A 23,581-nucleotide genomic window follows, 5' to 3' on the forward strand; every position below is an offset into this window, starting at 1 on the left:
CGACAGCCAAATACACTTATAGAGTGTCGAATGAGATTTTCCAATAACAATACGTAAAGGTGGAGATTGGAAATGAACTAAAGCTGTTAGGAAAAAGTGAAAATGTTTGGACTGGTAGATTGACGCCCACTCTCTATCAGGCGAAGTTTTGATTTTTGTTTGTTTGTTTGTTTTACCTGGATGGTCCTTCTAGAAGGAAGCATTTCTCCATGAAGGCTCCCGTGAGTGGGCGGTACACACGGCCATTGGAGCCAGGTGGCTGCTGCGTGCAGCCTGGTGGCGGTTCACACACTCACTGTGACGATTACAGGATGTGCTGGGCTATGGTCCTGGGAAAGGACTTTCACAGCTTAAAGTGTTTTTTTGGTTTGTTTGTTTTGTGATGCTATGTCAACTTCTTTAAGGAGAACACAATTTTTAAGCATCAGATTTTAAATGTCTTATTTCTTGTCTGATTTTCTTACTAGTTTCCAAAAAGTGTCCTTCAGGGAGTAGTAGATGGTTGAAGATGGTTAAATAATTTTAGACATAGTCATACATGGAAATAACTTGCAGACTTAGGACCACTCTCTGCCTGCTAAATAAAAATATCTTAAAGATTTAAATTCAGAGCTGTTTGCAAATATTTCACAGGTTTCATGCCATTGATTATTTGCATTCATTGCAGAAAGTTGTGTTTTCACATATAAATCCCAAGAATCTTTTGCCATAAACACATATGAAAATATATGTCAGACTAGGATCTATCATATTTATTTTTCTTGTCTTAGAGGGGAAAAGCTTTGTTCTTGTAATTCACATCAATTTAATTTATAAGCTGCTGCCTTTGTCAGTGGGATCAACTATCAAGAGGAGGGTTGAATTTAGAAGCCTTTCTGAAGATAGATGTCTTTTCACATTACAAAAGGATTTAGAAAGCATTGCTTGAGCCAGTTTTCATTTGCTGGGAGCTTGTATGGTTGTTGTTTACTGTCATGTGTTTCTTCTCTTTGGTTTCTAACACAACTTTCTGTCCACCTTCCTTGTTATTAAATGGCAGCAGTAGGATCAGCCCAGCTGGCTCACTCCTCATCTCGTGCTGCATGACTTGTATTGATCCTAGCTGATCTTTGTATCAACCCGTCCAACCACAATGGGAGTGACACAGAATGTGTTTGCCCTACGGCTTTCTGGTTTTGACAGCAAGGATTGCCTTGGCCGAGGATGGATCGGGCTCCCTAAGTCTGCAGTAAACCTGATATAAATGTGAGGGTCATAGATATTTGGGGACACCGGTGTCAGGGAACAGCCACAACTCTTAGAAACATAAATTTTGATTGCTATGTTTAGGATGAGTAATCTAATAAAGACTAAGACTTGCCTTTTTTTTTTTTCCTATAAAACTTTATTTAAAACTCTCAAACTGAAAAGTTGATCTCATTTTCTTAGACCTTCTCTCACATTTCCTCTTCTATCTCCATTATCTTCAGGGTGAAACCTTACTATGATTTTCTAAATCTTTTAGAAAACTAATAGAGATGCTCAGTAATCTTGTGCCACAGGAAGGTGGCTTGAAACCCTCCACATTTTTGCTGAGGCTTTCCTTTTCCAAAGAGTTTTCATTGTGTAACTGTTCTGGAAATGAGTACTAGAGTCTTTGACAGAGATTTTGTTTGATGTTGCCTTTCGACCTGTGTGCTCATTTACAGACAATTTCCTAATGCGTATATCTGCCCTATAAGTTTCCTGGGCAGACATTGAGGACGAAATAGAGCTGTCAAGGAATTTGGAGATCATCTAGTTTGGTTTATGGCCTTTACATTTGACAAACTGGGACCCAGAAAGATTAAACGACTTGCACAAGGTCTCACAGCAAAAAAGTGAGATAATCAAAGCCAGCATCTCCCTATGTAACTTTTCCTGCTAAACATAGTCGCTCACGACTAATTTTTGTGCTTTACCTTCTTCAAGCTCTTCTCTTCTGTTTCTATTTCTGTTTCTGTTCAAATGCCCCACTTTGGCTTTCTTTGACTCTGCTCCTCTAACCTTTGAGAATCACATCCCATGGATCTCTTTGACCCTTTGCTCAAATTTCTTGGACCAAAGCTATTTTAGCTTGAAGCCAGGGTTGGGCCAGTAATTTATTTATAAATGGGTCACTGGCTACCAGAACACCCTCCATCAATCTTATAATATTTCTCCCTCCCCGACACCCAGTTAAAGCACTCAGCCTAAGAAAATGTGTTCCTTGGAATAAAAAATTATAAGAACATTATAAGGATTCCCCAGACCAACTAGATCAAGTCTCAAGTTAGAACATGGCCCAGAACATAACAGCAATGTGTGTACACACAGAGAAGTCACAGCAGGGATCTGCTGAGATTGAAACAAAGTGAGTACATTATAATACACTGTTTAATGACATCTATTTAGTTACAGGATTGACAAATTACCAGGAAACTCTTTATTTAGAAAATGGCTACCTGTTCATCATCTGTCTACCCATTTATTCACTTATCTATTCACTGGGCTATCTTCTTCTTTCTTCTAGAAAAGATTTGACCAGCAGACCCTAAGGAAACATCAGGGCAGATCTATTAAAAATGGAATGGTCTTACTGATGAGCTTATCAAACAAGACAGAAAAAAAGAGAAATATTAATCTTATAATAATATTTGTTTTTTAAAACTTAGTAGTATGTAAACAATATATTGTTAAATATTAAAATTGTTTCTGTGTGACCTTTTTTTAAATATTAAGGTAATCCCTACTACTTTCTTTTAATCTCTCTCTCTCGCTCGCTCTCTTTTTTTCTCTCTCTCTCTGTTTCTTAATGTCAAAAGGGAATGGTAGACATTACCCTACTATTCGTGTGTGTGTGTGTATGTGTATGTGCGTGTGCATGTGTGTGTGTGCGTGTGTGTGTGTGCATGTGTGTGTGTATGAGAGAGAGACAACATGCTATGGCTTTTTCTTTTTCAAATTTTTGGAAATTAGCATACAAACTAGAAAGCCTCAATTGACTATTCTTATATCGACCAAGTGTAAAATCAAAAACAGTTTTTCCTACCCAGAGAGCTGCTCGAGAACCAAAAAGAATTGTCGTTTTATAAATTAGTCCTGACAAATGATGGTAAAGAAGAAAATATGCATCATTCACAAATTCACGTGCCAAACAGCTGACATATAACAGAGAACCCCATGGCCTATGTCAACAAAGGGTATTAGAACATTCCTTGGATGTGACAAAAGTAGCCAGTCAGTCTTTCCCCAAATTCAGAAACCAAATTGCAAGCCCTTACCTTGGAGGGCCTGTAAGGTATGAGTCTGTACGATAATGCAGAGCTGCAGGACCAGCTGTGGAGCACTTTCCAGAAAGGTGGCTAGCAAATGCAGCATACTCACATCTGCATACTCATACACCATTTTCCAGTAAAATCTCCATCTGTCATTCTCCCCACTCTGTCGGCTTCGAATACCTAAGTATATTGTGTGGAAATATCTAGAAAGAAAACATGGAGAATAAAAAAAGAGATGAGTGATAATTTGTAATTCAGACACCAGGGCTGTTTTTCTTTTCTGCAAGCTACCATATGCAAGCACACACAAGAAACAATTACCCTAGTGGTTTATAATTTAAGGCCCAAAGTTAACTGTTTAAGAGTTTCCTCATTCTTAAATGTTCACTTTGAGAAGTCACTGCAATTTCGGTCCTCATTGAAGACAGTCATTGAATCCTAATATAAAGGGTAGAGGTGGAATGTATTGGAAACTCAGGTGTAGAAGAGATTTGCTACTTTGAAAATCTACACACGTACTTTCTTGTCAGTTTTTCTACGTGCTCCACAGTATTCAGGAGATGGATTTCTCCTAGGGCATGATACAAATATAAAGTGCTAGAATGTATTGCTTGTAAACCTTCCTGATGTATTTAAAGAAGCTGATTGAAAATTTCAAATACAGGCAAAAGGAGAAAAAAATAGTGTATTAAATCCATTACCATTCACCCAGATTATCAATACACTGACAATCTTTTTTCATTTCTATCTCACTTATTCCCTGACACTAGATTATTTTAAAACAAATTTGAGGCTTCCTATCATTCATCTGTAAATATTTTATTAAAATAATTTATAAATGCAAATATAATACCATTATTACACTTATAAATGATAGTTTATTAATATTATCAAATACTCAGTGTTCATGTTTTCCTCTATCATATTTTTTTATAGCTGGTTTAAAATATGATTCAAACAAGGCCTATACATGGTGATTATTTGATACGTATCTTAAGCCTTTTTTACACCATGAATTCCCCCTCCATTTTTTATCTATTTCTTGCGTATTTTTCATCATCTTGATTTTAATGATTTTACTCATGTGGTGTCATTAATATATCTGTTCTTTGAGTTTTCTTCAATTGTGTCATTTGTGTTAAAATTGCCATCAGATTCACATTTGATCATTTTTAGCAAGTGATGCTGAGTATTTTCTTGAGGAGGCACTAATGTTCTCTTTTATGACGTCATCATTTCCTAGATCCACTCATTCTTTAGGGGCTGAAAAATATTGATATTCCAAATCTGTCATCTTTTATTATTTTATTGACTAGATTACTTCTGCAGCCCTTATGTCAATATATATATACAATATGTTTGGTTGTCTGAAACTTATTCTCCTTTTAAAAAATTGCATAGGGACACTCTTCTTGGAATTCTTGCATATTTAGTATGTGATTATTAATCTTGCCTTGGGTGAGGATAAAGTTCCTTTTGTTATGCAATCTCACAATATCCACTGCAGATTAGTGCTCATTTCAAAAATTTGTGAAAGAACTGCATCCTCCCAATGCAGAGACTCTCAAATGCCATGAGGGAGGTTGGTAGGGATATACGGCAAGACACGCGAGAGCAGAAAAGCCTGGGGAACCTTCTCACTGGAGAGTCCGGTTGGATGGCTGTAAATCCATGCACATGCCACGCAAGATTCAAAATCTGCAATTTATTTATTTGAACATATTAAATATGTTACTTCATTGCTTACTAGCATAAAGCGTCCTCATGAAAATATCTGATAAAAATAGGATATTCTTTCTCTTTTTGCTTGAATATTCAAAGAATATCTTGTTTCTTTTTAAAGACCTATAGTTTTATTAGAATGTTATCTTGATGTTGGGTGTTCCGCATCCAATTTCTGAGGAATATGGTATGCTTCTTTATTATGTCATTTCAAGTTTTCTCAAACTACAGTATTCAATATTTTTTTCCTAGTCCGTTGCTTTGATTTCTTTACCCTTTACAAAAATAAATAGGGATCTCCTATTTATTTTGTCATGTCTTCTTTATCTTCTATCTCTATCAGCTTCTCTGAATACTTTCATCGCAAATTAATTTTGATATAAAAATTTTTCTTCCTTTCATCTTCTATTTACCTTCTAACTATGGTGTTTGAATAGTGTCACGCCCTTCTAGTTGAGTTTTCATTTCTGAGCTAATTTTTTTTAAAAATTAGAATTTTATATTGTTATATCATGTTGCTAAATATTCTTTTTTCTACTCATTCTTTTCTGATTTTTCTAATTCTAATTTATATTTTTCTTTTATAGCTTTCCTAATTCTCCTAATTTCTTTTACCTCATTTTGAAATGTTTGCTTATGTTTTTTATGTTTTCTACATATGATTTTCTGGCATTTTCTTTATCTGTAGTAACATCACTATTTTTCTTATTCTCTTTTCCCTATTAATCATTATGATATTTATCTTGTCGTTAAGTTTTAAAAATTACTAATTTAGTTTTAATGTACTTTTAGAAGGCATAAGTGGGTTTACCAGTGTCATAGTTCCAGAGATCATTCCTCTGTTGTTCTAATAAAATGATTAAAAACAATATCACTTATTAACTGTGAGATCAGATTCCTCTGTTTCCCTTCCCGTTCCCTCTAGTTTGAACCTTCTCTTTCATCACTCACTTGTGGTTGTCCCTGACCTGCTCAGTTTGAAATCTGTTCTTAGCAGATTTTCCTCATTGCGGATTCTTGCGGAAGGCTCTTCAGTCTGTTAGCAACGAGACCACGCAGTAGCATCAGCTTTTACTGTTACAGTGCCTTTGGATTCCCTGTTGCACTGGATCATTGAGAACACATTTCTAGTCATTCTTGCTCCTCTAAGATTGAACCACTACACTTTCCGGTAAGTACCTACTGGGAATTTTGAGATTTTCCTGTTCTCAAGGCCTTCTCTCTGCCTCTTCTTGAATGGTTGCTAATGTCCCATGACCCTTATAAGCTGCCGCTAATTTGTCCCTAGGTAATTATGGGAGTATTTCAGCTCTAAGTTTGTTACAGATGTTGTCCATGATGCTTCAGTTTTGCTTTGACTATTTGAATGGAATAATTTTCGTAGATTCAAAAACTATGCGATCACTGCCACTATATTTATAGAACAGTAACATTTTAAAACACGAATCAGTTTTAATCATTCCTTTGAGTCTTTGATTACTCTCTATGAACTATACGATGAAGTGTGTTATCTAGTGCAGTTTACAGGGACTTTCATGCACAGATCACTGGGTTCTTTCATCACTCACTCCACAGCTGCAGCTTGTGATTAGCTTAGTGCAAACTGCTGGTGTATCCTTTTTTATACTTCTGTCTTTTTCACAAACTCATTCTTTTCTTGGAACAGCCTTTTTTGTTTCTTTAACTGGCAAATGTGTTTTCGAACTGATGGTGTCTGTTCAGTCATGACCAATAATCACCCACTCTTCCATGCAGTTACCTCTCTATATGTTTATTTTGGTTTCCTAGGGGTGTTATAGCAAAGCACCACAAACTGGAGGCTAGATGTCTGAGATCGAGGTTTTGGTAGTGTTGGTTCCTCTAACGGCTGTGAAGGAGACGCTATTATATGCCTCTCTCCTAGCTTCTGGTGGGTTGCTGTCAATCTTTGGTATTCCTTGGATTGCGAATGCACCACCCGACCTCTGCTTTTATCTTCACGGGGTGTGTGTGTCAGTTTGTGTCCAAATTTTTCCTTTTTATGAACACATAGTCATATTGGATTAGGACCTACTGTAATGCTCTTGTTAGGTAGACAAGTATGGGCAATGGAAGCAAAGGTCCAGTTCTGTAACCATAGAAGTCTCCTTTGAAGACCTTAATTAAGGACCTCCTAGGAATACCAGCACCTTTAGGGTTATAAATTAACCCAAATCCTAGGGTACAAAGGCCGTAAAACTTGCTGGCTTAACCAGCCACAAACGCTTGTGCAGAAAGTACTACCCTACCCTACCCCGACCATCATAACCTCAGCCTCATTATACCATCATTATAACATCATGCCTATGCCTGGAAGTTTATGATTCTCGTTATAACAGACTGAATTCTGGGTAATTGCAGGTGTAGTATGCAAGGAGTTATATAACAGCCAAATGTCAAACCAAATGACCTCACATACCAATCACCCAGGAACACGTACCCTTATAACCACCTATCACAGCCCTAATACAGTCAGACCTTCCCACTTCTGTGCTGTTACAGCTCTCTCTGCTGAAAACCTGCTCCTCCCTTGGAACATACTCTGTCTTTTATCTTTTATCTTTTCACCTTCCAAGTTCCACAGGGCTGCAGCCTTCCTTAGTGTGGCCTGTCTCCTTCTAAAATGTACTTTTAATGAATCTTACTTCTTCTAAATCTCACTGACTTGTAATTCATTATGACATTGGTGGGGAAGAACTTCAGAGCCCCCCTCCACACCCATGCTGCTGGGGTGACACTGGATTTCACATCACCCCAGCAGTAACAGTCTCAACTTGGTCACTTGCAAAGATTTTAATCTGTTTCCAAGTAAGGTCACATTCATAGGCTCAGGGCATTAGGACTTTAACATCTTTTAAGGAGACACAATTCAACCAATAATATTCTTTTATCACTCTTTGATTTTGTTCACTCTATGATTTGTCCGCCCTTGCTTGGTGATTTCCAAATCAGAATCTCCCACTCCAACCCTTACCTGAGATCCAAATCTGTATGTCCATCTGCTTACCATATGTCCATATGCTTTCTAGACTTCCCACAGGTATATGAAAACAAACGTATTCAAAACATCTTATTGGTTCTAAATTTGTCCCATCTCCTCTACTGGTAATCCACACCGCCATTCATTTGGTCATTTAAACTAGGCGCCTAGCGGCATGCTAGGCTCTCTTATCCCTCTCCATTTGATAAAACACTGTGTTCTGAAACTTTTATTTCTTTAATGTATTTTTTCTCCTCTCTTTTCTAAAGTCTGATTCTCTGGGTTTGTTTTGATTCTGTAACTTACTGCAGTATGACCTTAGGCTTAACATTTCTCTGCCTTAGTACTTCCTTCTTTACAGGGGGAGAATAGCAGTATGGATTGCGTAGCTCGATCTAAGAATTAAATAAAATAAAATTAAAGGATTTAGCATGGAACCTAATAGTAGGCATTCAATGCATGTTAGTTCCTACTATTAATCAACTTTGAACTCTCTAAAGGGCTTTTCCTATTACTTCTAGATGCATAAATGGAATCCAATCTCTCTCATCTTAAAAACTTCAGTGACTTCCCAATACCTAGAAGATGTGCATAAACTCAAACAATGTAAATATAGACACTTAAAGCCTTTAATTTACCCTTTCTAGCCTAACCTTTGACCTCTACCTTGTCCCATGTCTTATGTCCTCTCCATATTACAACACTTGCTTCTCTTTGGCTGTGAATTCACATCTCATATCTTAGTTCCTATGGTTCTCTTGCAGTCTCCACACTCTTTACCACCCTGGAATTTCCACTATTTTATGACTCACATATTAGCTTTTCCTCACCTTCTTTTCCCATCTAGGTAGAACTGGCCATTTCATCATTTGTGTACAAACTATCATTATTCAGACTTTGACCAGGGAAAAATAACATTATTTTTGTGTTTATTCATTTATGTGTTCATTTTACATCCCAAAGTATAAACTCTTGGCAAGAAAAGAATGTCATTTGTCTTTGTACGCCAAGTCTAGCTCAGTTTCTGATTATTAATAGGCATTCAGTTAACTTATGTTATTTTATTCATTTAATGAGTATACCGAGCACATGTAATATTTGCAATTTTGTATTGTTTTCTAAAGGAAATGAGAAGTCGCTGGAGAGTTTTGAGCAGAAGAATAAGAAATCTGACTTGCATTTGAACAAAATTAGTTATTGAGTGAAAAACAGAGGCCAGTAGAGCAAGGGGGAAGTAGGGACATTGTCTAGAAGACTTGCAATAATCTGGGTGAGAGACAATGGTGGCTTTAAACTGCCAGCAGTATTGGTGGTGAGAAGGCATCAGATTTGGATACATTGTGAAAAGAATGCTGATAGCCTTTGCATATTGAACAAATTAATGAATTAATGCTTAACTTCCTTGTGATTATCACAGAATTTTTAAATCTAGGACCTCCCATGGCATTACAAAGAGTAGAGCTCTCACAAATACCTCCCTGAGCTATTTTATTCCTAGTTTTCACCTGTGAAGAGATTATGCATTCCCTTAACTCTGCAGCCACAAACTAAAAAGTTACAAACTGTTCTCTCAGGTCTGTGCCCAATAGGGACTTGAATGCTTCTGATACAATGAAACACTTGTCTTGGTAGCTCCTGGAGTTCACAGTTAACCTGATACCAGTGATAGGTTTCTTGCCAAGGAATAAAATAAGTATCTGGCCTCACAGAGTTTCACATATTAAGGCACAAAATCAAATCTTCCGATAATGCACATATAGAATTCAAACACCTGTGAACCAAGGATGGCAAGAAAAGCTATTTTTAAGTCCTGAATGAGGAGTTTTATTTGATTGTTGCTTTAATTGTGGCAAAATTCACGTAACATAAAAATTACCATGATAAACATTGTAGCTCAGTAGTGTTAAGTACACTCACTTTGTTGTGTGACCATCACCACTATCCATCTCCGGGACTCTTTTCATCTTGCAAAAGAAAACCCTGTATCATGAAGCAACACTCCTCACGCCCCTCTCCTTGAAGACCCTGGCAACCATCCTTCCATTTCTCTCTCTACAAATTTGACTATTTAAAGTGCTTCACATAAGTGGAGTTATACAGTATTTGTCTTTTCTGATATTTTTTTTTTCTGAGAAAAAAATAGGTATAGAGTTTTAAAATTTTAGTTCTGGAGCTGTAATAGAACTTCAGTCTTGGCTCTGTTAGTTCTAGGGTTCTGGGAAATTATATTTTCTAAGGTTTAGATTTCCTTTCTATAACAGCAACAACAAAAAAAGAAATAATTGAAAATAAGATGAGCTGATGTATGTAAGTTACCTAGTAAGCAGTCAATAAGTGTTAGATGTTATTAGAAATAACTTGTTTTAATTTTTTCATGAGTAAAATAGAAAGTAACAGTGATACCCTAAACTTTAGATTTTCTTTTCACCTGAGACGGAAGTCATCTTGAGACTCAAAGACATGCGAAGGTCACCTTATCTCAGAGAACTTAAAGTATTTGAACATCATCTACCTATCATCTCTCATAGCTCTCAGCTCTTCTCTCTCTCTCTCACATACACACACACCACACCACACACACACTCTCTCTCTCATCTATCTATCTATCATCTGTCTATCTAATCTATCATCTATCTATTCACCCAACCATCCATCCGTCTATTTGTTAGCCTTTCCAAAAAGGAAACCAAATAAAACAATAAAATTACCTCACTGCTTAAAGAAATTTTCGTGATAAATAATCTCCAAAGTGATAGTATTAATTGGTACATGTTAATGTTCTAAATGTGTTTGGAGAAGTTTGAAAATAAGAACCAGTACTATTTCTTATTGGGTGTGAAAGGTGCTGTTTCTGAATGGCCATCACATTTTATTCTGACAAACTTGGATTTGTTTTCTAATACCGTAAAAAAGAAGCCAAATGTTCCCACTGGAAAGATGAAGACAAGAGGATACAAAGAAAGCAACATGATACAAGTCTTTGATCTAATTAACTCTCTATTTTCTTGTTTCTTTTCATATGATACTCTCATTACTTGTGGATATTGATGAGTTCTCAAATGCCGGTCCTTGATTATAAGCCAGCTCTGATGGGAAGTAAATTTCTGAAATTGGTTCTCCCACAGTACGTCTCATTTGCTTCTGTTTCATTCCCTAAGGGCCATATAGAAAGAATTTAATCCATCCTTTCTACACAATCTTTCAAATATCAGAGTCTCCAGAGACTTTGGTTTTGCTCCTCATTCTACTGAAAATCCTAGTGTAAGTCATCTCCTCCCAGGACATCCCAAGCCCCCTGACCACCCTGGCCACTCTCTGAATTTGCTTTAATTTCTTCTTCACCACATTTGGAATTTTAATTACATCTAAAAATAATATGGATTTATATTCTATTTCCCCTCACTGTGAGCAAAGGCTTTCCTCTGCTATAATCGTCTTGGATCAGGTTTATCATAGATCAACATTCGCATGCTGCTTTGCCACAGTTTTAACTTATGTATGTAAAATCGGTTTGTATATTTTCCTTTGGGTTCCATTTCATTCATTCATTTGATGAATAAAATTTGAAAATCTGATTCTGAAGCAGAAATGAAAGGTGATTTTGTTTTCCCACTGTTGTATTATGTCACAAGGCAATGGCGGTCGAGAAGGCGAAGGATGCCACCTGAGCTGCCGCTGCACATTTAATGCCTGTAAATCACTGAATATCAGAACTGCCTTTTTGCTTGAAGAAAGTTGGTCACACAGTCAAAGTTCTTAGAATAATTTTATCCAACTACTTAAAAATTCTAAGTTACCCAATGCATGTGTGTATATATATTCACACACACACACCCACACAAATGCTCGTGTGTGTGAAGTAAGTTAATGTACAAAGGATTTTAGAATTTAAAAAATTCAGAATATATATGTGATTTCAGAAACTTCAGGCCAAAGGATCTATAAAAGCACAAAGATGGAGACGGGGAAAGCCCCACGTCCTGATGATAAGTGCCTCTGTATATGTCGTTCCCTTGGCCTGTATTTTGCACTTTTGTGTTATCTTTTCTCAGAATGACCTACTCTCTTTTCTCCACTACAGAAATTTATATTTGCAGTTTAAAACTCTGATGATATATCTCACCTCGGATCTTCCTTGCTGACTCCCAGCCAAGAATCATGCCTTGAGCCCAACTTGTGCATGGCTCTAGTACTGCAGGTATCTCACTGTGCTAAGATGCTTACATGAGGGCCTCCATTCTGGGCCCTCTAAGGCTGGAGTTCGCCTGCTCACATTGGAGCTATACCATTTAGCACTATTTTTTGTTCATGCAGGAAAACCGAATGTGTTTTGAATTGAAATGGGGGGGGGGAGGAAATTTTAAATTGTATTTTTTTTTAGTTAGTTATTTTCATAAGGTAAATAAATAGCCTGCAACATATCAAATCTGCTTTCAGTTAGAAGCACACAATGGTTTATGCTATTGAACTAAATTAGCACCATTATGAATATTACGAGATATCAGGATATTTTTCTACTTTCTCTAAATCAGTGGTGATGGACATCAGGAGTATAACTTAGTCATAAAGAAATGTCGGTATGGGCTTTTCTCAAGTTTGTGCTTTGAAAATAGAATAAAGAAGCTTCGCAATCACAACTGACTTTCTTTCATCTGCTGTTAGAGAAAAGGTTGAAATAGAAGAGAATGAATGAGTATCGCTGTAAACATGTCCTATGTGTTGCACATGCCCCCCATGTATGTCTTACAACATGATGAGAAATAATTGCCCAAGGTCAGTGGGGATGAAAACACAAATTTGTGTTTTAATGACACATTCTTTTTCTCTGGCATTGCTATCCCTTGTGGAGGCTGTGTTGACACCTGCCTTCCAGTTGTAAAGTAGTCCCCTAAGAGAAATCTCCAGGTCTTCAGCTTTTGTTCAACATTTGACAGCCGGCATGCAATCCACACTGTGCATCCACAGAACAAATGGCAAGAGGTTTAATTTCAGGGAGATCTGGTTTCATAATAATTTACTTCTCAAAACAGAAAATTTTGTTCATGTTGACAAAGAGCCTGAACATCTCTCTACCAACCAGCAATATCACCTGTTCTAGAGACAAACCAACAATGTAGAAAGGAAAGAACAATGGGTAATATTTGTCATTCAATTCTAACAAGTGAGAAGAGATGTTGGATTGTTCAAAGAAGCTAGACTAACCTTCCATTATGTTTTTTTATTTAGTAAACTGCAAAGGAAATTGGGAAGTAAATATAGAATAAATCCATGAGTTCCTTTTCTATAGAAGTTTAGAAGGATATGAATAACTGCTTGTGTTCTAGTAAAAAGTAATTGCATTTCTGAAACAAAAGCAAGATTGTCAAGTTTACTCTTGCCTAGAATTTTTTTTTTTTTTAATGGCTATCAGGCCAAGAGCCTGGGAGTTACTTCCTATGTTAAGCACCCTTAGGCTTTTTTTGAGTTTCAAAAAGGGAAGAGATTTTAAAAGTGAGATAGCTTCTGTAAAGGATTCCATATATCCCTTTGGCAGAGAATGACAATAATGTGCTGGCAGTGAGGTCTCTGGTCTGGAACTAATCCCCAGGATACAAAGTGGACTCCCTGGCCAAGAATGGAAGTGAGAGATCACTAGAACCCATAATAAGGAAAGAAGAAACCTGAGAGGTGCTGAATTCTACCTTTGGTCGTGAACAGACATGATGGCAACATCAGCCTCTGTTCTTTGTCATTCCATTAAGGACTTTTGCATATTCACTCAGTCATCTGACAAATGCTTCCACTGTGCTCTGTCCACCCCACACCAGTGAAGTCTGGGAGCTTAAAATGCTTGTCGGCGATGCAGTGCTGTGTGCTCCAGTCACGAGAAGGGGATAGTTTGGTCCATGTGACACCACTAGTTAGCTTTTGAATGGTCCTTGGCGATAATCTACTGGGTGTAGAGACAAAAAGTTCATGGTTGTGAGCTTCCCTTCTAACCTAATCCAGATCCTTCACATTGCATTATTACCACACGTCTACTCCGATATTGGGGGAGAGGAAAACAGCTGATGGTCTGTTTGTTGAAAATAACCCTTTGTATACTTGAAGACAAGGGCCAAGCAGTCTTGTCTCTTTGGTATCTGTATTTTTATCTCACTTAAAAGTATTTTTTTCTTTACTAATACTTATAGCCACTTAGCTTCTGAGCCAAGTTTTCTTATCTGAAGATAGAGATGGCCCTACCTTCTTCACAGGCTGCTGTAAGGATTAAATAAGACAATGTGTTTCACAGATGTGCCTGGCTCATTATAGGAATATTGTTGTGCAAAAGGTTATTGATGTTCTGGATTTTTTCCTAATAACCTAAGTTGGTTTTGTGTCTTCAGTCCTTCTCATTTTCTTTAGGCATTTTATCCTAAGGAATATTTCGCTCATGTTGGATTTGGCCTTTCCCTGATCTTCCAGAGGGGCAGATGAAGAAGATCACCTCTTTACTGAGGAACAAGGCGATTTCTAGACTTCTGAGTATCAAAGAAATCAGATGAGGGTCCCAGTGGGTAGTGAAGGCTGGAGGTGGAGGCTCACTAAGGCTTCTCTTCTAAGGATTCTACTTTGCTGTAATGATGAAAGACAAATATCTCTGAAGAGGGCATAGGTAACCAAAGAAGTTCATAGTAATGAAAATTCTCAGTTCTTTTTAGATACTTATACACACAGATGTCAGGGAGGGTTCATAGAAAGCCATATTTACAGTTAAAAATTTAGCACAATTACTAAAGAGTATAATTTAAGAAGGAAAAAAGTTTCAAAGCATCGCCATCAAGGATGAGGTTTGCCTGAGCATGAGAGAGAGCAATGGCTTAATCACATAGCTTTTATTAGTGTTCATTGGACATGTTTTTGAAAAGCCCACTCTAAAATGTCGATGTGTTCCACACTCTCCTCTGAGGTAAACATATTTCGAAGACATTTGCCATCCTTACTGTATGATGGATTCATTTTCTGTTAGGGTCATTCTTATTATTTGTTGCCTTGGGAAACATGCTGATGGAAGATATAGTTCTCTTTACATCACAAAATGTCACCAGGAATTCTGTACCAACTTAGTCAACATAATCTCAATCCAATAATGTCTTATTTTGTAATTTCCTCAGCATTATTGAAGATGTACACACGAACACACTTACATAACTTTCCACCATGCTGTACATACAGACACCTATATGTAACCTATCCCTACTCACACACACGCAAAATCAAGTTCAATGATTTTTCTGAATATTTAAACTGCATTTAAGTTCTCAATTCATTTTCATTAATATTTTTCCAGGTACAAAGAGCAACCTGGACTAAAGTCACAGCTTCCCACATTACCAACTTCACACTTAAACATAATATGACTAAAGCAATCAACTTGGGAGGAAAATTCCAAATATGTGGTATGTCCAACATTACATAGTTAGTATGTGTCTAATCTAAAATTTAATGTGACTGAGATAATCTTTACATTATTTGTAGGAAATTGAGATGTGTATAACTCTTGTTTCAGATAGTACATATTTATAATAAATACCTTGGTCCTTAAATAATATTTGATCAAATGTTAACTAATAACAGTAGCTGACTTCAGAAATTATTAACAGTTATGAGGATATTAAGCATAAATATCTTATTAAATTTTCTTTATTTTATAGCATATTAAACAGTTTAGCTGTTAACAGCTGTTATTTTTAATACCTGAAAAATGCAGAGTTAAATTTGTGTTGAAGAGCTTTAAAAAAACAGCATTATAAACAGTAATTTCAGCAAATGGTATTTCCTTCTGTTGCCTGGCTATAAATAAAGCTTTACCCTATATTTACGTATATGTCATTCTCTCTCTTTCTCTGTCTTTGTCTTTCTTTGTTGGTCTATGTCTGTCTGTCTGTCTGTCTGTCTCTCTCTCTCTATATATATGTATACACATGCACACACATGTATGTGTATATCTCAACAGTTGGCACTGACAAGTAACATAATCGTAGGGTTTGTCATCTTAATTTCTTGATTGGATATATGAAGCAACAATACCTTATTTTACCATTGGCCTTCTGGTCTTCATTTATACTGAATAACAGTAAATACAACTGAGAATTCTGGCCTATATTTTGTGATGGAAAATATTCCTAGAGACAATTGTTTTAAAACTAGATTCTATTTCCCATTTATCATCCAAAGAGGGAAAAATGTATGTTAAGGGGGAACAAATGAATTGAGTGACATTACGTTTGACACTAGCATTAAGGGTCACAGCTTTGAGGACAGTCTGGAATGCCCCTCACTCTGAGAGGACCAGAGTGAGCTGTCACCCTGCATTGTGGAGACACCTCCTCTTACTGCCACACTTCCCACTCCCACAGCGCCCTGGGTGCGCCACCTCTTACCAGAAGCCCCAAACACTCCCGACCAATGGGGGTGTTTGCAGCATCCCTCTCATATATGGGATATAGATATTCGCAATAAAAAAAGACAGATAGAAGAATGTGTTTAAGATCTCTCAAGAAATTCTTGCATGGGACGAGACCCTGAACACCTTTGCCTCATTTACCACGCTTTTTTCTTTCCCCTAAGGGCAACATTGCCTCTCAAACTAATGAGGCTTTGGTTTTCTCTGCATATATTTGACCCAGGAGCTGGATTTCTGTCACCTTTATCTCCAGTGCAGGCAGATCCTCAGAGAAGGATCTTGGGTCCTCAGAGAATAGTACTCTGGTACCTACATATCATGATATATGGCATGCTAAGCTTATCCGAAGTAAAATCATATTGAGACGGCATCTCGTATTTGAGAAAAAGCCTCTTTTTATTGATTTTTATTCTGCTGTGAAAATAAAATTTATCTATGAAATATGCTTTTTTTGGTTTATTTAATTTTTATACATATCTCTCATAAACATATTTATTAAATAAATAGTTACTCTTTATGTATTTCCTCAAGAGTAGGGAATAGGCTTTTTTTTTTTTTTTTTTTTTTTTTTTACTCCACTAAATAATTTCCTCTGGAATGAGCAGCATGGCCAAGGTCTCTTGGACAACTTGTTAAGTTCAGCTGAATTAGGTAAGAAAATTATTGAAACTTGAAAGGAAAATTCTTTATTCACTTTTAATACCTTAGAGCCTGCAGAGAGAGAAAGAAAGCATATCTTCCCAAAGTATTCTTTTTTTTTCCCCAGAGACTTAATACACTAATGTTTTAATAGTAAAATACATGTTAAAATGGAGAAGAGTGGCTTGAAGCAAATACAGCAGAGACTCCTATTTGATATAATATTGACATGTTATAACATAAATTCAAGCCTTCAAATAATTAAGAGACTATAGGTAGAAATTATTAACCATATTTAAAAAAACAGGCTAATAAAATATTTTTTTATTATTCAGGAAATTGTGATAGAATCATAATCATCCTCAGTCCTGTTGATTTTATGACAAATGAGGAAAGTTCTGTGTGTGTGCATGTGTATAGTGTTTTTATTCTTTTTAAAAAACAAGATATTGTCTTGGAACTTTTTAATCCTTGACTTTATCAGATTTATGGACATTTATAGTTCTAAAAGTAAACTGGAAAATCCATAGGCCTGGGGCATTTGACCTATCACATCTGTTCAGTGGCTGAGTGGCGAGAAAGGAGAATCGGAGGGGCTGGACCTCGGACATCTTGTTACAGTTCAGGGCGTGCTGTGTTTCTGGGTGGCTCTAGGTCCTGTCTGAAGTGTCACAAGCAGCTGTATATTACAGGGATCAAATTCACCAGCATCATTGAAAGCTTAGAGCTTTTCAGTCTAAATGCAATCATTTTGAATTCTCTTTAAGACACTTTATTACTGTTCATATTATTGTCTTATTATAATTTTATTATTTATTTATTCACTTATATATTCCAGGAGAAGAGATTCAAGTTGTGTCTCTCCAGAATCTTGGCAGAATTAGGTAATATGTAGTACAGTGTTGTGAAAAGATGGGGAACCAAAGAACTGGAAGTCTGGATGGATCGAGTCTAAAATACTTTTGTGCCCATGAACAGGAGAGGTAGAGGTTTGTCATGAGCAGCGGTTCCCCCTCTTTTTGTGCCATGAGCCTGGCAAGCTTCACTTTCCAGAGACCATCAATGGTGTCCTGGGTAATAAGATTCTGAGATGAGAACTCTAAATGTTGGCCCGCTCCAAGCTTACCTTGCTGGTTTAGTGTAGAATTTATCATAGTCTCACTCTGAACACGCAGTTTCTGAAAATGAAGAGCTGAAAGTCTCCATGGCCCAGCGTTTTGGAGATGGTGTATCAGCAGGAGGAAAGCACGTGAGCTTCCTGTGCTAAAGTCAGTGCTTGTCCTGGAATGTTCCCTCCTGGGGGTGGCTAACATGTAATGCAGTACAGAGCGGCTCATAGATATCAGTACAGGAAAGGGATTAAGACCTTTCTTCATCATTATAAACGTAATTATTTTGTTATCATATTTGTTCAGCAATTTGTATTCTTAACTGTTTTTAATATCCCTGGGGAAAATGTCATACTACAATTGGCTGTAAAGATTTGGCAAACAGGATGGGATAAAACAATGTGCTAAACAAGGCAAGAGGCTGACGTGCCATCTAAATAGTCTAACAGCATGTAGAGTCCTGTTCAAAAGACCACAGTCAAAGCTTCTGTGACTACCTCTCTAGCTGGTAACCATAGAGATTAATCCCTAGGCATAGTGCCTACAAATAAAAGTCCAGTGTTTCCAAAGGAAAGTTCCCTTCACCTAAAATAATGAAGTTCTCTACTCATTCACTCATTTGGTAAGTATTTATTGAGCACTTATTTGAAAATAGGGCCTCCTCTTGACTCTGAGAATGCAGCAGGAATGAAACATGTACTTACATTCTAGTGGGGGAAGACAAGCCATCAGCAAGATAAATAAGTACAAAATAAAATATGTAAGCTTATGCTAAGTACCAAGATAAAAATAAGCCAGGAAGGAAGATAAGGACTGTAGGGTGCTTGTCAATTTAGATATATAGACAGGGAAACTCACTGGGTAGATAAAATGAGTCAAATTCCAATGGAGGGAGAGGAAGCAAGACCTCTTTGCTTAAAATCTGAAAAAGATCATTCCATACAGAAAGGAAATGATGTGCAAGATGCTGAGATAGGTGTGCACCTAGTCAATTCCAGAAGCATCAGGTAAACAGGTATGAGCAAAGGGGTTGTAGAAGGAGACAACATCAGAGAAGAAATGCGGAGGTCTGATCATGAAGGGCCTGGTGGACTCTGTGTGGACTGTATGAGGGAGAGAGGAAGTGATTTGAGGGTTTGAACAGGTGAAGGACATGATCTGGTTAACATTTCATGAGGATTCTCTGACAGCTGTGCTGAGAATAGAATGAAGGGAAGCAAGTATAAAATCAGGGAGGTTATTGCAATAACTTTGGAAGTGGTGATGTTTGTTTGAACCTGGATCGCAGCAGTGGAGAACTAGATAGCTTTTGAATATTATTTGAAAGTTAGGGCCGCTGGGATTTGCTGCCAGATCAGAACTGGTTGTTAGAGAAAGAGGAGGTAATGTTGATTCCAAGATGTTTGCCCTAGCTACTTGAAAAATGGAGTTGCCATTTATTAGATGAGGAAACTGAAATGAGCAGATTAGCAGATGATGAGGAGTCTCAGACATCCTTCCTGAATATTTACTTGAAGATCTTGAGTGGGCCATTGGATATGAGTCTGAAATTCAGATCCAATCTAAAAACGATTTGGGAGGCATTAGAGTATTTAAAACTACTAGACAAGATGAGCTCCCTTTTACTTATAGTAAAATTGTGCCAACCTTAATTAACTTGGTGTATTGTCTCGCTTGGCATGTGTTTGATGCCCATCAAGAGAGAGGCTTTACTTCAAAAGGCACCATAGCTAAATATATCAGATGACATCAGGGGCACAAATCCAGCTTCTCTTACCGAAGCGTAAATGCTGAGGAGGTTTCTCCCTTCCCAAGGCTTAAAGTGGGGAAAGAAATTATCTAATGGCCACAGGTTGTCTACCTAAGAGACTGTCTATGCAAAAACGACTTCAAACTCCTAGCAGAAAGTTGGACAGTATGGGTTTGAAATGAATGTGATGATAAGATTTCCATGACCATAATCCTAGATGCAATTTTCTCATCGTATATGCTGGCCAAAACAACATATCTTCAGAAAGTTCTTTCTTGTGAAGTAGATATGGCTGAGCTACCCCTTAACATCAAAGGGAGAAGAGAAAACACAGAGAATCCAGGGCACCTTCATGGCAAGTATGAGCCCTTAGCCCCTTGTCACCTATGCTCTGATATATGTTGGGGGTTGGTGAGTACATCATTGATGTACTTTCTTCCTCTGGACATGAAGCCTCCAAAAATATCACTGGCATCATATCAGTTTCATGCTCAGTAACTCCAAAATGGCTCCCAATGTTCCCATGTGTCTCTATTTGTCCACTGAGCTCTACAGAGTAACAGCTAACGTGACAAGTGTTTGCTCATATTGCTTCCTGTGTTATTTAATCTTGACTTTCACTATATTATAACAAGCCCTTCAAGGTAGTTTTTCTCTGGTACTTATTTTCTCCCTCCATTATGCCTTTCCAACTTGTCAGTCTAAATGTAGATTCATTAATCTAAACTTAACATTGAATTATGAGGGTAGAATGCATATATGCCATATATATGAGTTTGACTCTCATATTTCATGTACATATGAATTATGTATATGTGTATACATGTATATATACACATATAATCAAGAACTAACATCATCTCCACACATACTGTGTACCATACAGGCTCAGCTGAAAATGCATCTTTGTTGGTTGGCAATTGACAATTAGGTATATAATTAAATATAATGGATTTTCAACTTCTTTTTGAAATTTCATATTTGAGCATTCCTCTATATGGATTTCCTCTTGTGCCATAACATATTTTATTATCAACAAGTGCCTCTGAACCAATTTTCATTAAAATCACAAAATAAATGAAGAAAGATTGGGCATGTACACTTATTCTTTAGGATATAATTTAAGCTGTCCTGGTAATTGGTAAACTAAAGTTGTATGCTGTGCTTTGGACTCAATTCAGTAGCATCAGTGGTCAGTATGACTTGATTTTGTGTATTATGTCATAGAGGACAGTCCAACTAATTTCATGCTTTATTTAGAGGATGGCTTTGAGGAAAAAATAATACTCGTAAAAATCTAACACATCCTTAAAGACTTTCCCCAAACTTCTATTGTGGCTTATGGAAATCTGCTCATGATAAGTTATTAAATGTTAAAACCAATATAATATTTAATTGAAATTTACAGGACAGCTTTTCTTAATTTATAGTCTACCACATAATTTTTAGCATGCTGCATAAATAACAAAGGACTGCCTACATCCTTCTGTTGTTTTACCAATGCCTAAAATTAAAATTAAACTTGCTGATATTAAAAAAAAGAAGATTCCATGTCACCCAGACTCGAAGTTCCAACTTGGTTCTGAAGGATAGCTGAGGGGTAGTACACGGAACTAGCCTGAGGGAGGTATGCCAGTGTATGTGAGCAGTTTCAGCCTTTGCTTCTGTCAGTCAGCCATTTGGAATGAATGCATGGGATCAGGCAAAGGTAATTAACAATAACTTTCTGTCCGAAATACACAGGTACTGGGCGAAATGCTTTATATACATTTTCTCAGTCAGTCTTCTCAGACACTTTATGAAGGTGGTGCTATTTGCACCCTGTGACCCATGAGGAATCTTCACCACAAGAGACGTGAGTCATTTAGGAAGGTCATAGGTAGTGAGCCATTGAGCTGATCACAGACACCATTTTTGTTGGCCTTCAACATCCAACTATCTAGACACAGCCAGATCCACTTCCTCAGTATCTTAAGTTATCAAACAACCTCAGGTTTCCAGTCCAGGAAAATATGTCAACTACCCATGACTAAATTGCCACTTGTGAAAAAGTTATTTGGTTAGAACTAACGAGATCTCTTAATATGGAGTTGAACCTGACATACTGTGTGGTTCAGAGCAGCCTTTAAATTGTGAGTTTTAGAAGGCAGTGCTGAGATTCCTATCATGGGTTCTAACACTGAGGACGACTTGTCAACAGCTGCATGAGACAGTTAAAGTTAATACTGATTAACTTTGCCACAAACAAGCATGATCTTTTTGAGCAGTTAAAAAATTGTCTACATAAATCCAAAATATCCAAAAATCAAACCCTAAGGCTTGATGTGGTTGAGAAATCCAAGACTTCAAGTGTCAAGGAGGGATTCTGCTTGAATCACCTCTACATTGTGTCCTGCCTCCCAGCCTTCAGTCCAACTTTACTCTAGTCCTTGCTGAGTTTGTTGGCTTTGCACAGGAGTAACCATATAGCACCTCGCTGAAGCTGGAGTCTTCTTCTGATCTCAGTCCCAGGACTACTCATCCGTGGGGCTACACTTGTCCAAGGAGGACTGCAGCACTCATTGGATAAAATCTCCCCTCTTCCCTCATCTAAGTGTGCCCAGCTCCGCTTGCCCACAGTGGTAACAAGACTGAAAAGCACTCTGGGCTGAAGGAACTTCCTTTCTGTCCCCATCGCCTGGTCCCTGGGACATCTTCCAAAATAAACCACATGCATACTCCCTCTTGTCTCAGGCTCTGCTTCCTGGTAGATTTACCATAAGTGAATCCAGAGCTTTATTTTTCTCATCAAAAATTGTGTGTGTGTGGGTGGGGGGGGGAGCTATGTGACAGTTACTTAAATTAAAAATGCAAATTCTAAAACAAAATTTAGGAGAGCAATTAGCATTTTTAAAAACAGATTTTTTTTTTTTTTTTAAGAGCAGATCTCTCTCAGATTCATCTGACTTTCCATTTTCATGATGCCTGGCAAAATTCTTACATTTTTAAAACCTATTGCTCAATTAACTTTGTCATACAGGGCATGCCAAACTAGCTTATTTCTGTAATCAGTTTGTGTTTCCAAGAAGCTCAGGCAAGAGACAATGCAGGAGACATGATGTTCATAGCAAAAGGAAGACACATCATATTGAATATGGCAGGAGGGTAATCAAACATTACATATTTAACTTTATTATAACACAGTGAGGAAAATACCCTGCTTTTCTAGTTAAGAATAAGAACACTACTTATTCTATTCTCAGAAGACCCACTGTAGGATAAGAGTTTGGCATAATGTAACTGCATCACAGAAAAATACATCAGATCTCAATAAAATGTAAAGTATATATTCACAAAATGTCAATGTTTCCACTAAAAAAAACTTTCAAACTTAGGTTGTTTGTTTTGTGGAGTTTGGTTGTGAAATAGATATATTTACTATTTGATTTGTTTAATAATAGAATGAATGTTTGTTCTGAACCTAATATATACACATTTACTATGTTAGTCCATGAGAGATCCAGAAAAGACTAATGAATCGTTCTTGACCTCATGGTGTTTATAATCTAGTAAAAGAGAACTGTAGCATACCCCCCAGACAATTACAATAGAGTATTTAAATATACTCTGAAATATCTTTTTTCTTCTCCTTCTAGTCCTCCCTATTCCCTTCTTTCC

At 37.1% G+C, this 23,581-nt stretch overlaps 1 protein-coding gene across 3 annotated transcripts in view; it reads right to left on the bottom strand.

Moving 5' to 3' along the window:
• The window catches only part of XKR4 (XK related 4), a 380,957-nt gene that overhangs the window by 135,449 nt on the left and 221,927 nt on the right, over positions 1-23,581 (bottom strand). For all 3 annotated transcript variants that reach the window (XR_004954604.1, XR_004954603.1, XM_016126191.2), the window contains exon 2: positions 3,282-3,481. Coding sequence is in view for 1 of the 3 variants with exons in the window: in XM_016126191.2 (XP_015981677.2) it covers positions 3,282-3,481 (200 nt within the window). In the remaining 2 variants the exon portion in view is untranslated. The remainder of the gene's footprint in view (positions 1-3,281; positions 3,482-23,581) is intronic.

This window comes from Rousettus aegyptiacus, unplaced genomic scaffold (assembly GCF_014176215.1).
Source record: "Rousettus aegyptiacus isolate mRouAeg1 unplaced genomic scaffold, mRouAeg1.p scaffold_m13_p_15, whole genome shotgun sequence".
Taxonomy (NCBI): domain Eukaryota; kingdom Metazoa; phylum Chordata; class Mammalia; order Chiroptera; family Pteropodidae; genus Rousettus; species Rousettus aegyptiacus.